This window comes from Hippopotamus amphibius, chromosome X, assembly GCF_030028045.1.
Source record: "Hippopotamus amphibius kiboko isolate mHipAmp2 chromosome X, mHipAmp2.hap2, whole genome shotgun sequence".
In the NCBI taxonomy this organism is placed as follows: domain Eukaryota; kingdom Metazoa; phylum Chordata; class Mammalia; order Artiodactyla; family Hippopotamidae; genus Hippopotamus; species Hippopotamus amphibius.
The window spans coordinates 41,121,013-41,138,482 of NC_080203.1; the positions used below are offsets into that span (position 1 = coordinate 41,121,013).

Here is a 17,470-nt window from a genome sequence, read left to right on the forward strand (position 1 = left end):
AATATGCCAGTTTGTTTATCTACTCATCTATGGATGGAAGTTTGGGCTCTTCTCACTTTGGGGTTATTAGGAATAAAACTGCTATGAACATTCATGAAAAAGTCATATTCAATTTTTTTTATCAGCCTATCCCCAGCACCTAGTATAGTGCTTTGTATACAGCAGGCACACAATACACATTTGTTGGGTAAATGGATGAATCTAATCCTTCCAATGGTAGTGATAACAGTACCTTTCCTTCCTGCTTTAGAAACCATATTAGAAGGCAAATAAGAGTGACTCAATTACAGAAAGAAACTTGAATACCCTCTTAACATTTTGAAAAGTAACTTGCAGAGTTTGTATTTTGAAATATTAGGACTAACAACTACTTTAGACACTCTTCACAACTGAACTTCACACACAAGTGTGTCATGATGCTACTTGTAGGATTTCCGGATAAAATATAGGATGCCCAGTTACGTTTGAATTACAGGTAAACAACAAATAGATTTTTAGTATAAGTATGTCCCAAATATTGCATGGAACATATTTATGCTAATTTGGGACATACTTACAAGAAAATATGCTAATTGGGACATACTTATTGTTTTTCACAAATTCAGATTTAACTCAGCGTCCTATATTTTTATTTGTTAAAACTGGCCACCCTAACTACATGTGGACTGTGTGACCTCTGGTCCTCAGGCCCCTTCCAGCCTTAAAGCTCAAAGATTCCTCACTTTTCCCCCGTCTCTTTCTCACATATTTTCCTCACATCTCCTTGGAAATGCTGTTGTAAGAACATTATGGACAACATTTAGTTTTTCTGTTCGTGTGTCTTAAACATTTGCTTGGTGAATTCACTTTAAGGTCTAGCTGGACTGTACATCCCCTCAGGCCCTGGTTCATTCTGGCTGGCTAGGGCTTTTCCAAGTGAAATCCAAAATGTTTCTTCCTCTCCCCACCCCGACCCCATCTGTTGCATTTGTGTATGTGTGTGAACATAGTTGGACAGATGGAGGGAAATGCCTTCCTGAACTACTCAGCAATGTCTGGTGTCAGCTTCATCCTTAAAATAAAGTGTGGGTGACAAGTCTCACCTGGTAGGGAGCCAGCTCCTACAGATCCATTTCTTCTCTTCCCAGAGCTTTTCATTCATAAACTCATAGGGAACTGTTCTTAAAAGGAAAATGCAAGAAGACATGCAGATGGCTAACAAACACATGAAAAGATGCTCAACATCACTCATCATCAGAGAAATGCAAGTCAAAGCCACAATAAGGTATCATCTCACACCTGTCAGAATGGCCATCATCAAAACATCTAGAAACAATAAATATTGGAGAGGGTGTGGAGAAAAGGGAACTCTCCTGCACTGTTGGTGGGAATGTAAGTTGGTACAGCCACTATGGAAAACAGTTTGGAAGTTCCTTAAAAAACCAAAAATGGAACTACCATATGATCCAGTAATCCCACTACTGGGCATATACCCAGAGAAAACCATGATCCAAAAAGAAACACATACCATAATGTTCGTTGCAGCACTATTTACAATAGCCAGGACGTGGAAGCAACCTAAACACCCATCAACAGATGAATGGATAAAGAAGGTGTGGCACATATATACAATGGAATATTACTCAGCCATAAAAAGGAATGAAATTGAGTTATTTGTAGTGAGGTGGATGGACCTAGTGTCTGTCATACAGAGCGAAGCAAGCCAGAAAGAGAAAAACAAATACTGTATGCTAACTCATATATATGGAATCTAAAAAAATGGTAGTGATGAACCCAGTGACAGGGCAAGAATAAAGATGCAGATGTAGAGAATGGACTTGAGGACGCGGGGTGGGGGGAGGAGCGAAGGGGAATCTGGGACAAAGTGAGAGAGTAGCATTGACATATATATACCACCAAATATAAAATAGATAGCTAGTGGGAAGTTGCTGTATAACAGGGAGATCAATGAGCTGATGGGTGATGACTTAGAGGGCTGGGATAGGGAGGGTGGGAGGGAGTCGTGGGAGGGAGGGGTTGTGGGGATATACGTATAAATACAGCTGATTCACTTTGGTGTACCTCAGAAACTGGCACAACAGTGTAAAGCAGTTATATTCCAATAAAATCTAAAAAAAAAGAAGAGAAAGGAAAATGCGCATTAAACATGGGAGAAGACTAAGCTTGGTTTAGTGTGTGTGTGTGTGTGTGTGTGTGTGTGTGTGTGTGTGTGTTTGTGTGTCTGTGTGTGTTTAAATTTCAATGAACAGGTTTTGTTTTAGAATTGCTCAAAGTAAGGCCAGACTCTCTGTATTATTATCACAAAGTACAGAAACCTAGGATGATGCTACAGGGGGCCAGGCTTAATGGAAGAACACTAAGATTTTGAGTCAAACCTGGGTTTGAATTTGTGCCACTTCCTAGCTGTATGATCTTGAGTAGGCAAACTCTTAAACCCCTTCAAGCCTCAGTTTTTTCGTCTGTAAAATGATGGTGGTAATGGTGCCTACCACACAGTGTAGCTGGGACAGTTCTGTGAGACAGCAAAAGTGAAGTACTTAACCAGGCACAAAGCAGATGCTCCCTGAGTGGTACCCATTAATATGAATGTGGCCCCAGGACTAGTTCTGATCCAGCCAAAGAGGCCTCTCTTGCTTTTTGGACCCTAAGGCAACTGGTAGGGAATGAAGATTGTAAAAGGGCACCTCAGCATCTTGTATTATTTTTCTTTTTAGAAGTTTACCTGTGCACTGAAAAGAAAGGCCCCGGCTCTGAGTCTTTACTTTGTCACTTAACTGCCACATAATACCAACTCTCAGACTCAGGTTTACTTTTTTTTAATCTAGAAAATCTATGTATAAATTTTCCTTGTTTCAAAAGTAGTTGAAGGTTGTCTAGAAAGTGTACAAACAATACAAGTTATTGTAAAGTCGGTAAACCAATCTTGGTAAAAAAGGCCAAAGAATAAAAAGTCATCTCCCAACACTCATCTTTCTTTTCCTGACTTCCCAATTTCAAGCTAAATCGTGGAATTGGTGGCAGCGGGTTCAGTGGGGGAAAAAAAAAAAAGAACAAGGCAGAGAGTGAGGGTAGCTGGTTTCTTATCCCAACACTGATACTTAACTTCCTATGGTGAGGAAGCCACTAACAGCTGAGCCTTCATTTCCTCATCTTTAAAATACCTAGTAGGTAGGCACGGTACTAGATGCTATAATTATAAATAATGCCAGCTAACATATATTGAGCATACTGTAGGTGCCAAGAACTTTGCTAGGGGCATTTTCTCTAACGTCCCAAAACCCAATGAATTAATATATTATTATCCCTATTTTATAATTGAGGAAATCGAGGCTTAGAGGGTTTCAACTGATTTGCTTTATAGTGAACAAACCAACATCACCTCAGAGGAACTTACTGTATAGGTGGATAGGTGAAGATATAAAGAAAGCATTGTGATATTGTATATGTGTGTACGTCGCTGCATATACCCATACGTCTAAAACACTTATTTCAGATTTGTGGTAGAAAATCAAATGAGATTTGGTGTGAAAGGTGTTTTGAAGAAATCTGACACGATTAGAACAGTTTTATGTTGTATGAAAGCAGGATTGAGCAGCCATTTCAACAACCATTTACTAAGTTAATTCAGGAAGTATTTATTATATTCCTAGAGCTGTCCTTTTTTGGCACTAGGTAGAGTATTGACAGGCCCTAGCCTCTTTATAGCAGCACGTCTTCTTTCTTCTGAGACCTGGCCACAAACCCATACATTTCTTCAGCCTCACCAGGATCAATCATCCATTGATTCTACGACCTTTTTGATGCGTCTTACCCACCACCTACGCGCACTTCCCTCCTTAGGAAGTTTAGATTCCGTGGTCCATCATTACAATTACCTCTTTCCATACACCTCTGAGTCCCTTGCCCCCCTTTTCCTTGATTATTCTCACCTAGCAGGACCCAACCCCTGGTTAAATCCAACTCTTCTACTAATCTGCGTCTGTACCCACATGGCTTAACAAGGCTAAAGAAAACTTCACAATATTGGTAACTGGTGTTCCTTCAAGTCCATGATCACTAACCTCAAGTGGGCCCTCAGAACTGCATTACAGTTCTACCACATTTCCATTAATTCTCCTTCCTGAAATTGCTCTGGTCCAGATCACCACATTGCTAAATCCATTGGTAGGTTCTCATCTCATTTTACTTGACTTATCAACAATTTGGCACATTGTATCACCCTTTCCTCCTTGAAATGCTTTCTTCACTTGCCTTCCAGGATCTTTCCCTGTGTTAGACCTAACCCTAACCCTAATCTACCACACTGGCCACTCCTTCTCGGACTCCTTCTCTGGTACCTCCTCATTTCCTTTTAACATTGAAGTGTCTCTGTGCTAAATTCTAGGATATCTTCTCTCACCTTAATCTATGTTCATTCCCTTGGTGATCTCCTCTAGTCTCATAGCTTTATATACTACAATACCAGTGGTCAGAGATGATGCTCACCAAATAATCCCTGTTATCTCCTGTTTTCCATACCATTAGGTTGTCCAGTGTGTGTAGTTCTTATTAAGGGAAATAGGAGCACGATCAGGGCGATTGAAAGCAAGTATTAGCGTCTAAGATGGTAGAATTGCTTGACAAAAGTACCTTGGAAATCCAAGTCACTTTTGAAAGAAAGCCACTAAGGAGAGCTGCCTATTCTTCATTGGGGTGTGACATGAACAAGAAGTAAACCTTGGTTGTGTTGAACTATTGAGATTTGGGGTTTGTTACCACAACATAGTTGAGCCTATACTGACTAAGGGACCACATATACATCTCCAAGCTAGCCATCTTCCTTGAACTCCAGCTATCTATTCAATTTCTCCAGCCAGATGTCTAATAGACATCTCAAAACCAGAATTCCTGATGCCCCACAACAGTTTTCCCCATCTGAATAAGTGATATTCCATCTTCCTAGTTGCTTGTACAGAAACCTGAGAGTCATTCTTGACTTCTCGCTTTCAGTTATATCCCACATCCAATCCATCAGCCAATCCTAGTAATTCTATCTTCAAAACTGATCCAGAATCCTCCCACTTCTGTCAGTCTCTACAACTGCCCCTCTGGTCTAAGCCACCAACATCCTTCTGCTGGACTGCCCCAGCAGCCTCCTAGGTGGCCTTCCTGTGTCCATCCTTGCCCCATCACAGTTCGCATGGAGCTAGAGTGTCACCCCTATGTTCACAACCATTCAATGTTTCTCCAAAGGCAAATTTCTTACAGTGGTCTATCAAAATCCGGCCCCTGCTACAGCTCTGGCCTCATCATTTACCCCACTCCCCTTACCTACTCCATTCCAACACTCTGGTATCATTGCTGCTTGGCCAAAACATCAAGCACGTTCTCTCATTTTCTGCCTTTCCTCTTGCTCTTCCCTTTGCCTGGAGTACTCTTTCCCCAGATTACTACAGAGCTTGCTCCCTCATTGTCTACAGCAGGGGTTCTCACACTTTACTTCGCATCAGAATCACCTGAAGGGCTTTTTAAAACACAGATTGCTGGGCCCCACTCTAAAGTTTATGATTTAGTAGGTCTGCAAGAGAGGCAAGAATTTGCATTGCTAACAGGTTTCTAGGGCTAATGATACTGGCCCAGGGGCCATCCTTTGAGAAATACTGTTCTCTGCTCAGAAGTCACCTTTAGGCAAAGCCTTCCCTGACTTGCCTATATAAAATAACAACCTGACCCCAACACTTCCTATCCCTCTGACCCTGCTTTATTTTCCTCCGTAACATATATCATCTGACAAACGTGGATATAATATTTATTTGTTCACTGTCTGTCTTCCCCTCTGGATTATAAACAAAGGGGGATTTGGTTTCACTTGTGGCTGTACGATGCAGCCTCTTTCCCCCAAGTCTAGCACAGTGCCTAGTACATAGTAGGTGCTGAATAAATACGTGTTGAGTGAATGATCAAAATAAAATGTCGCACAGCCAACCTCCTGTGAACTAAGCTTCTGGAACTGCGGTCCCCAACCTTTTTTGAACCAGGGACCAGTTGTGTGGAAGACAATTTTTCCATGGATGGTGGGGGAGGGGATGGTTCAAGCTGGTAATGCAAGAGATGGTTCAGGCGGTAATGCGAGTGATGGGGAGTGATGGGGAGCAGCAGAGGCAGCTTCACTCACTCGCCTGCTGCTTACCTCCTGCTGTGCAGCCCGGTTCATAACAGGCCATGGACCAGTACCGGTCCACAGCCCGAAGTGTTGGTGACCCCTGTTCTGGAGGTATTACTCACATGGATAACTCACCTTTGCCAACCATCCAATCACTCCAGTTAAGCTGCTGTTAGATTCCATCTTGCTTCCTGGGTTACCTTTTGTGTCATGGTCAACCCTGCCACCACTCATGCCAGAAAACACTGGTGATGCCTGGAAAAGCACATTGGTTTGTGGAGGCGACACTGCGGTGTAATTCTTTATTTCAGGAACCCAGAGCAAGAGGGAGAAGCCCAAGTGGACCTGGTCTAACACTTATAACTCAATTGTTTTGAAAGCAGTTATTTCACAGCTCCTTACTGAGTACCTGCTTGTACCAGAGCTATACAGAAGAATAAAACAGAGTCCTGTGCCCAGTCTGATGGTAGAACCAAGTAGATTGAGGCAAATATTGGCAAAGCATCATTAGCAAAGAGGAGGGAGTAAGAACTTCTGCCTGAAATAGCTGAGAGGGAAGAATTTGGGGGAGCATTCATCAAGAAGATGGTGTTTGAGCTAGGCTTTAAGAATGAGTGGAAATTTGGTTTGTGGTAAATAGGAAAAGGGGATATGGAAGTCATTTTAGACAAAGGAACCAGCATCAGCAAAGGGATAGAGGTGTGAGGTACTAGTGATATTAAAAATACTTACACAGACATCATCAAATCTAAATAGATGTCCTGACCAAGCAGAGTGGACATCTGCCACAGACAATCTGGCATGGATGTATCAATGCATACCACTTGACTATCAGCTGCAGAGAGAAACCAGAGTGTTACAGAAATGCTGAGTAGTGTGGCATAGATAATACTAATGTAATAATAATAGCTGACACTGAGTACTTACCATAAGCCAGGCACTGTGCCTTGCATGCTTTATCTTATTAAGTCCTCCCACCAATTCCAATACGGTAGATACTGTTGCCATCTCCATTTTACAGATGGAAAATTGGGTATGAAAGAGAATAAGTCACTTGCCTAAGGTCACCCAACTCAGAAATATTAGAGCTGGTATTTAAGCCTATACAGACTGACTCCAGAACTTATGTGCTTAATTAAGTTATACTGCCTCAGGTAATGGCTAGAATGTAGGTTGCCTCTCTCACCATGTGGGAATATACAAAGAGGTACAATAGGTTGACCTTTCCCTTATGCGCATGACTGTTTCATTGAAGAAACAAGATTATCAAATAAGCAACCTAAGGGACATCATAACGACTGTTTGACAGCAGTGTGTGATACTTGCCCAGTGAGTGGGACATATAGTGCATGCTGTGTCTTTTCACTGAACTGGAGTGGTCATGGAAGAAATGGAACTTGAAATTGGTCTTGAGAGGTATTAAGTAGAGGGAAGAATATGGAATTAGGGTCAGAAGTGCTACGATCTACTCGCTAGCAGTGTGACTGGGGCCAAAGTAATTTCATTCAGTGTTCTCATCTGTACAATGGGTGATTTGGATTAAACTAATGGTTCTTAATTGAAGTATTCTACTCCCAGGAGGTATTTCGAGAGCAATTTTGGTTGTCAAAATGATTGGGGGAGGCTCTAGGGTAGGCACCAAGTATGATAGAAGTTCCACACGTTACAAAGAATTGTCCTGCATCCTACCCTACATTTAGAAGCCCTCTGGATATTCATGGAGGTGAAAACTCTGTTTATAATTGTCTGAGCCTAGAACATAACCACACCTTACATATCGAAGTGAATTTTTTATGTTTTTGTTATTATTGATAAAAAAAACTACCCAGTAAACAAAGATTGAACTTTTTTCCCAGAACTTTTCCATGAGTTATTCACCATTTCAGAGAATCACTGCACTAATAGCAACTCCATTTGTGGTACTTGAGTCAGCAATACCACTTTCCAGAATCATTCTGCTTCAGCAGACTGTAGCATTCCTGGTGCTTCTGCATCAAGCTGCTAGTCTCTGATGACTTCATTACATCTTCTAATAGAGCCATGTATGTGCATTTGCATATTAAAATGCATGTTGTTTCATTATAAATGACTTTTGTGTTTTCCTTTGCAATACAATTATGACATAATAGGTGCTTTTAAAATCATTGCTTATATCTTCATTATATTGGGTTGGCCAAAAAAGTTCGTTCGGGTTTTTCCACAAGATGGTGTGGAAAAACCCAGATGAACTTTTTTGGCCAACCCAGTAACTTATTCCTATGAATTTCTGTCCACGATAGCAAGAAAAAATAATCAATACTTATAATAAAAAATGGTGTGCTGGTCTGATAGAATTAAGAACCACTGTATTCAAAGATCTCTCAGGGCCTTTCCGGTTCTAATTTTCTGTGGGTATAAGAAGTGGTTGGATTTTAAGAGGAAAGCAGAGAGCATTCCTCGGTGGAAGTAACACCAGTGTTGTGGCCTGGTTTAACAGGGGTTGGAGTGTCCCCAGACAAGCCAGGGTAGGGCAGAGACTTCCTCCGTGCTTGGTCTGGCTTGTTCCCTGGAAGCCACTCCTTTTACCCCTCCCCCCTCCTCAGTGTAATTGAAGACTCCTGGGGGAACTGCCAGGGCCAGCATTACAGGAAATTGCCTTGTGGCCAGTGGGGCTTCTCTGGTTACTTTCCTCAGTGACAGAAGACAGTGATGGCTTCCTGTCTGTTAGCTGGGTGTCTTTGCCTCCTTGTTCTGCCAAGTTCCCAAGAAACCTTAGCTTCTGCTCCTTATATTTTTGTTCAGCTCCTGTTATTGGGAATTTTCACCCTGTCTTATCCAGCTCTCTTGCCTCCAGCCTCCTTGCTCCACGCTAGAGATCTGGAAACTTTTGGTCCATGATTGACAAATTTTATGGGACACCGAAAGGGCATTGTTTGGAATTAGGCCATGACTCCCAACAGATACCACTTCAACTTCAGCAATGCCTGTTGAGTCCTCTCCCTTGAAGGTGATGAATTTCTCATCTGGAAACAGACTGGTTCTTTTCTTCTTACTAATTATAGGTGTTCATTGAAGTCTGCTTGGAAAATACAGAACTATATGGAAAAGCAAATAGAAATTATCCATTATCCCAAGAAATATAGTACTTAACATTAGACAAAGGGTGCACAGCATTGGTGAGGATTAAAGTCAATGCTGCGCTGTCTCCCTGTTCTCTATTCCATTCCAGCCCTCAGCTTCCACCTCCCACAGCCCCTCTTGATCTCACCTTTATGAAAACTTGCCTGTCCTGTATACCATAAAGTGGAGGGCAAACTGGAAAGTGTACAATAGCACTTACCATGTCAAAGGCATATAAGAGAGATAAAATATATCAGGAAGGTGTTTGGAATCTAAAATAGCAATATTTTGTCATAGCTCTGCCATCACTACCTTATTACCGAGGTGTTGTGGTGATAAAGGGTTGTGGGAATGTCTAAAGAGATAAGAGACCATCTGAGAAATTCACAGAGCTCCCTGGGAATTAGGAAAAGGCTCACAGTACAAAGAGGCAAGAATGATTAAGTGTGGGGCTGGTTCGTAAATATGCCTTTCTCTTTTGAACAAAACAGCCAGCATTAAACAAAAAAGTTGGATGATACTAAATCCATCCCAGAGATAAAGTTCTTATTACAGATAATAGAATTTATGTTTTGCTTTTTTTCCAAGGTGGATAGGGTCAGAATGGCAATTTCCTCATTTTTGAGTCTTTGCATTGAAACAGAAGACTTAGAAAACACTAAGGCATAAGGGTTAAGGTCAAAGCTTTGGAGTTAGACCTGTGTTCAAATCCCAGCTCCCTGAGGTCATCAAACACTTTTCACGTGCCATCCACTGTTTTAGACATTGGGGATGCAGTGTTGGACAGCACAGATAAGGTCCCTACTTACATGGAGCTTACATTCTAATGGCAGGAGACAGAATGTTTAACGTTGAAAAGGTAACATAGTGATAGGATTGGAAGTAACTGGGGACCACTTTAAGTTGAGTGGTCAGGAAAGGCCTCTCTGAGAATAGACAATTGAACAGAGAGTTGGATGATAAAAAGAGGCCAGCGATCAAAACATCTAGGGGAAGAGCATTCCAGGCAGAAGTAACAGCCGGGGCAAAGGCCCTGAGGCAGGAACTGGCTTAAGTGTTTAAAGAATCGAATGAATACCAGTGTGATTGAAGCAGAGTGTGTCAGAGAGAGAGAGAGAGTGAGGGGAAGAGGTTAGAGAGGGTCAGCACATGTCAGGTCATGCGGGAGACTTGGAGAAATTCAGCTCCTAATCATCATCATCATAAAGCAGAGAAGGTGGGAGTTCCCTGGTGGTCCAGTGGTTAGCATTGGGCACTTTCACTGCCCGGGCCTGGGTTTGGTCCCTGGTTGGGGAATTACGATCCTACAGGCTGCACGGCATGGCACCCCTCCCCACCCACCCCCACCCCCAAGAAAAACAGAAGGAAAAAGGAAGCTGGAGAGTTTGGGGAATACTGTACAATATCACCTGAGGAACTTGGATCTGACTAACTGGGCACGGGGGTGTCACTGTAAGGTTTGAATGCTTTGCTGAAAGTGGGGCCTGAGGAGAACAATTCTGAGGGCAGAGTAGATGGTGGCTGTTTTCATCTATCATTACATTTCTGGCACTTGAATTTCTCTCAAGTTCTCTGCTGCAGCTACTGCTTCCTCAATGATTGCAAATATCTACATCATGGGTGGGTGGGGGGGGGGGGGCGCAGGGATACGTCGAGTCTGTTTCCGGCCCCATGTGAAGAAATGCTCTTGTATCTTGTGACTGGAATTTCTAGCGAGGAGGGGGTATTGAAGTCGGAGTTCCCCAACCAGCTACCAAACTGGCTATTTAGGGAGGTATAGACCTGACCTAAAAGGGTGCTAGCTTAAGATGACTTTTTATTTCGTCTGACTCATGACACCATCCAGTGAGATGATTAAGCCGCTCTGATTTATTTGGTTAGGAGGAGTGTGGCTAACGGTTATGTTCCCCGGGCAGCATTGCTTCTTGTTTCACATGGTTCACTAACTTTTTCTTTGCTTTTTTCTTTTTTGATAGGGAGAGAAGAAGCCCTACGGAAAGCCGTGCGGGGGCCAAGACTGCAGTGGCGGCTGTAAATGCTCTCCTGAGAAAGGAGCCAGAGTAAGTTGCTTCCTTCATTGTTAAAAGACAAATGGTCACAGGAGCCGATATCTGAAGTGTGTGTGTTTTCTTTAGAATTAAACTGCTTAGGATTTACTCTTACGACCTCATGGAACCAGCAAAGTGATGAGGACCAGCTGGAAGGAGCTTTGCTAACTAACGATAGGCAGAACTAGATTGGTGAAAGTCTCTGAGGGACCCGGAAGAGGTTTCTTTCATTGACTCCATGCCAAGGTTTCTTTAAGGTTTCATCTGGGGTTTTTCCAAAAGGCGATTAGGTTGTGCAGAACCACGTTATGATATGTTTGTAGCTACATGTAAGTTTTCAGAGCTCATTTATAGGTGGGTTCTTCCCTACCATGCTGGGGAACAAGTGGTCCAATTGTTACCTGCAGACTAGGGATGTGCTTCATCCAAAATCAAAGGTACAGGGTAGCCATAAAGCCCAGAAATATAGGTGACTGTACATAAACAATGATTTATAGATATTATATTAATGCATAGGACATGTTTCAAAACATGAAGTGATTTATTCAATGTATTGTCCTTTAATAGCCACGTACAAACTGTCATGCACATTATAATGAACACAGTGCCTTGACGCAGCATTTCTATCAATCCTGGTATATGCATATGTGATATGTTGCCCCAGATGATGTGTATTTTTGATTTGCACTGAAAACATCTGCATCTTTGGTATAACTCAGTAAAAGTATTCAAGGGGGATCAATCCATAAAAAAATAAAATCCAACCTACATTTTCAGAACTTATGGCCACTGTGTAGAATTCAGATCTTCTGACTTCCAGCATTGTATCTGCACTCTCATCACATTCAAACAAGCCTAAGTACTTGCATTGTCAGAGGAAGGTAGCATAAATAGGTCAACCAAACCCTCAAAAACACAGCCGAACAGGGACAACGTGACCGCTCCACCTTCTCTTTCATTATCTTCCATTTGCAGTGAAGTGAAATGTCAAACTATGCCAGAATTTGAAGGAAAAGTATAAAAAACCATCCCCTCATCAAAAGGGAGCAGACATATCATACATTAAAGGCACAGACGTAGAGAATCATAAAATATCAGAAAGGGAAGGTATCTTTGTGAGCTTCTCATCTGATCCACAGATTGTACAGAGGAAAGAGACTCTGAGAAGGAAAATGACTTCCCGAGGTCACACAGCAAATTTGATGACAGATTCAGGCTATTACTTGGGTCTTTTGATTTCTCGCCTATTTACTTTACCCACTCCTGTCTCCCAGGGAAGTCGTGTTCACTGTAGCCACCCAGGCCCACATTCTTCCTCTGATCTATAGCTGGGACACACTTTAGAAAAAGATAATTCTACAACAAATATATGAATATGTTCTTAAACAATAGCAGGCAACACAGACGCAGCAAAATCTCCCTTGATGTTCTCTCGGTCCCACTATTGTCTTTCTGGTCTTTTCCTCTGCATAATCAAAGATATGTATGAATATGTACAAAATAGTTTCATTTTCTGGGGTTTTTTTCCAAAATATAATCATATACATATTCTATGCCTTTTTTGGTTTGTCTGTTTGGTCACATAATATGTCCTTAAGATCCTTTCCCCTACCCCGTAGTTAGATCTAGCCATTTCCCTTTTGATGAAAACTTGTTTATGGCTTCCAAATTTTTGGTTGTTTCCAGTTTGGGGCTATTGTAAAAAATGGAAGTGCTACAGAAGAAATCCTTGAATAGGCCTCCTTGTACTTATTTCTAGTATAGATACCAAGGATTCAAGTGACCAGCTATAAAGGTAATGGGCATTTTTACTTTTAAATCTAATGATCAATTACCCCACAGAGTATCTATTCTAATTTATTTACATCAGCATTGTTGTACAAGAATGCCCATGTTTCCATACCCTTGCCAACACTTGATATTTTTGTTAATATGGGTGAAAATTATCCCAATTCCCAGACTACATGTAAGTTTAAACATCTTTTCACATATTCATTGCACGTTTGTATTTCCTCTGTGAATTTCCTGGACATATCCTCTCCCGACTTTCCTAAGGGGTGATTCTTATTGATTTACTTTACCCCTGCAAAGATACGGCAAATAAAACTGGCCCAAGTGGAAGCAGATGAGATTTGAAGTTTGACACAAAAGGGCGTTTCCTGATGGATTGGGGGGGGGGAGCAGGAAGTTGGTTAGACCCTGCAGCCAGGGAACTGAGAAACAACTCTGAACTCTTTGTGGGGTTGGGGAGCTTTAAAAGTAGAAATTCTTATATATTCCGAACAGAGGTCAGTCCTACACCAGGCAAACATGCCTACGATGACCTCATTGTTTCACCCCTGGCTGAGATTTTGATCTTTGAAGATAGAAGGCGGTGGATTTCCTCTGTGCGGAGCTCTCATTTGGATTCCAAACATCTGGAGCCCTAATCTGACTTCTCCTTTGAAAACATGAGTGGTCGAAGGGGCGTGGGATGGAGAAAAATAGAATATCACCACACAGATTTTTTTCTTCAATATTTAAAAGACTCGATGTCCACACAGTCAAATATGTTCCTAAAAGTTTATTTGTGAAGCCTGAAGTTTCTGGGAACGCTTCTCAAGGTTAGTGAACCAGACCAAGCTGTATTTCATGAGTCAGGAGCAGGAATGTCCTATTTCCCAAGTAGATCAGGAGGCCAGTGCACATGGGGCCGATCCCGTGCACATGGATGCTTGAAGCTGCCTGCACAGCCAGGTCCTTTATACTCATCTTCCCTACCCTCCTGCGTTCCCAGGGCCAAGCAGGATTGTTTAAACTGGACCCAGCACTGTTGACCCTGCAGGGCAGCCCCTCAGTACCCCTTTTGTGCAGATGTCAGAAAGATTTGAGACTGTTTTCCTTAGCTGAGAAGAGGGCCCCTTTTGGATTTCAAGCTGTTCCCCTCCAGCTCTGCGAACTGGGAGGGGCACAGAACATTGGGTCACCCCTGAGATATGCTGCAGCCCTTGGCGGGGCCTGCCTCCTGCCTTGGGGAGACATCGAGCACATAGCTTGCTGGGCAGTGTGTATTTTTCCTTTGCCAAAGGCCTCTTGAACTGACTGAGACATTTACACAGCACCTAGCACTCCTGCGCGACTGTGATCCAACCACAGTCGGATTTTGGCTTAAGCCATCTCAAACTGATTTCTCGAAGGTATGTCCTGCCTGGTAAAAAGCCCTTGCCTGGCATTGCTGCACTACTTTGTACTTTCCAAAGCATCTTTCCCCAGGGTCTGCATCATTATTTGTATGCAGCACATAAACTGGTAAGTGACTTTCCCAAGGTCACTAGCCTGTCAGTGGCTAAACCTTATTTAGCTTACTTTAGGAGAATGGCAACTTTTAAAAATGACATGCCCAGTAATGTTAAACAAAGGTGTTTCTCCCCCACCCCTGGTCATTTAAATTTGGGTTTAATGTTTGACTTCCAGTTTGCTTTTGAGGGGGTAGGTGCTATTATCTGGAAGAACCGTTCTTTTGAGTTGTTTTCTTCTGTGTGTGTGTGTGTGTGTGTGTGTGTGTGTGTGTGTGTGTTTCTTCTGTCCCTGGCTTGATCAAATCGTTGTTGGTTGACATTTCCATCCCTTGCCCTTTTTTCCCCTCCTGGATTTAAAAGCTGTCTCTGCCTTATCGGCGTGCGTTTGTCTGAGTTGGGAGCAGGCAGGACTGTTTGTTTTGTTCTGAGTCTACTATTCCTTAATAGCATTTCAGAGTTTTCGCTGTTTTGACAGCGTTCTGCTGTTTACATATAGCGTGGAGAGCTCCTAATTATCTTCTGCCCATCTAAGGGTGCCTTATTGCAGAGAATCCCAAACCACAGGGAATGTTTGGATTCCCGCCCTAGGTAAGGGCTGTTTTATGACTGGGGAAGCTATGTCCTAGCTAGAGAGTTTATGAGGTTAGCCTGAGTTTCACGGGAAACGGCCCAGGTTTCTTAATTCCTTATGTCCTGCCTGCATCCTGTTGCTTCTCTGTCACACAGTGTGTTTCCCATGAATTCCAGAGCCCAGATGCCTTCACCACCAGCCCTTCAATTGACTCTCCTCCTGCAAACAGCTGGCGTTCCCTGTGTCAGCTGACCGGTGCCATGGCTACCGAGCGTACCAAGAGGTTGCCCCATGTTCTCCTGAATTAGGCGATTCCTGTGAACATCTTTCCCCTCTCTCTGGGTGCCCTCCCCCACACCTGTGCCCTGACCAGTCACTACCGCACACCCACGGTCCTTAGCCTCTACAGCTCCAAAGCGAAAGCTCATAATGCACGTGACCCTCTTGGGTGGCCGGGCGTTGCTCCAGCTGCCTGCTCTCAGGTGTCTTGCCTCCATTGTCCGCTCACTCCTCAGCCCTCTGCAGGCTGGCCTCGCTGCTAACACTGATCACCACTAACCTGCCTGTTGCCAGAAACAATGGACATTTTTCATTCTTATCTTCTTTGACTTCTCTGCTGCATGACACACCTCCTTCTTTCCTGAAACTCTGTTCGCTTGGATTTCATCATGCTTTTCTCTCCTGGTTCTTTCCTGTTCTGATTGGGACTCCCCAGGGTTCCATCCTCATCCTGCTTCTCTTCTCACTGTAGGCCTCTCCCAGGGTGGTTATATATATTCCAGGGAATCTCAGCTACCATCCATACGATGAGAAAGAGTCAGTCTCCGTCTCTAGTTCAGACCTTTCTCTGTAGCTTCAGATCAGCATTACCAGTTTCTTGCTGGATATCTATGCTTGGAGTTTCACTGGCACCACAAACATGTATCACACAGAATTCCCACCAGACCTGTTCCTTCCTAAGTCCTACCTATGTCTTCCCCATCTCAGCAAATGGCCCCACCAAACACTCCATTGCTCAAGCCAGAAACCCAGGAGTCATTCTATGTCACGTCCCATTCATCATCACATCCAGTTCAACATCACATCTCATCTGTTTATCTTCTTCAGTCGAGCTCAAATGCATCCACTTTTCTCCATACCTATTTCTCCAATCCAGGCCTGTATAACTTCTTGCCTGAATTGCTGTAATAGCCTCCAGACTGGTCTCCCGACCTCCAGTCCCACCATTTCCCATCCATTTGCCACTCTGCTCTCATCATCTCTCCAAAACATAAATATGATCACAAAGCTCTTGCTTAAAATCTCTCAATGGTTCCCCATAGATCTCACGATAAAATCTTAACTCTAGCAGGCTTACAAAGTCCTCCATGGCAGGGCCCTTGACTACCTCTCCGACATTCTCTCTCATCACTAGGAGCCTCCCTCTTCAGAAAAGGAAACAAAACAAAACCATACACATACACTGAACTATTTATAGTTCACAGAACCTGCTATGTTATTTAATATGTTCCAGGTTTTACACCCGCTACTCCCTTTACATGTCCTTCCACTTTATATGTACTTCCACTAGCTCTACCCTTTCTCTGCTGACCTGCTTGTATTTACCCATCCTTTAAAACTGAACACAGACTTCACCTCCTCAGAAGCTTTCCATGATAGAAGGTTAGCTACTCTTCTCATCCCTCTTCTCATGCTGAACTATGGCAATCTAATGATTTGTCTGCTCTCCACTATCTTATCAACTCCTAAAGGGCAGAGACTTGGTCTCCTTAGACTCTGCAGGGGCAGTAGGCAGTACAAATTGTTTCATGAAGGACTGACCAACCAACCAACCAGTTTGGTTGGGTGTGGTTTCAGCCCTGCTCTCCTGGATTAGCTCTTAGGTTGCTGTGAAGCAGATGAGAGTCTCTTGTCTAGGGAGGAATCCATTCTGCTAAAAGAAGGCAAAGAGCCAGGGCAGTCATTTCCATATCTTTTTTAGATCCTGTTAGCTGTAAGGATCCCAGCTCTTTCCCACACTCTGGTTCCCATAGCTTGTTTTGGGATTCTGCTCTACCTAACTCTGGGTTTTTGACCTTGACCACTTCTTTTGCCTCACTGCTTCTTACTCTGTGCCTACCAATGCAAGGGACTTGGCAAAATGCTGTTGTTTTACTACCAGCAATTCGTTCTTTTTCCAAAATGAGGACATTCATGAATAATTGTGAGTGACAGATAATTACAGACTTTCTTTTTGACGTTGATTTCACCCTCCTCTCCACCAAACTTTTCGCTTAAAGCCTTTTAACCTTATGCAAATTGGATGGTCTTGCGTTTCCCTTGTTCCTCTTCC

The 17,470-nt window shown here is 42.9% G+C and overlaps 1 protein-coding gene across 2 annotated transcripts in view; it reads left to right on the forward strand.

The window, feature by feature from the left end:
* Window positions 1–17,470, forward strand: part of COL4A6 (collagen type IV alpha 6 chain) — a 263,062-nt gene that overhangs the window by 105,787 nt on the left and 139,805 nt on the right. For both annotated transcript variants that reach the window (XM_057717754.1, XM_057717755.1), the window contains exon 3: window positions 11,218–11,301. In XM_057717754.1, the coding sequence (XP_057573737.1) occupies window positions 11,218–11,301 (84 nt within the window). The remainder of the gene's footprint in view (window positions 1–11,217; window positions 11,302–17,470) is intronic.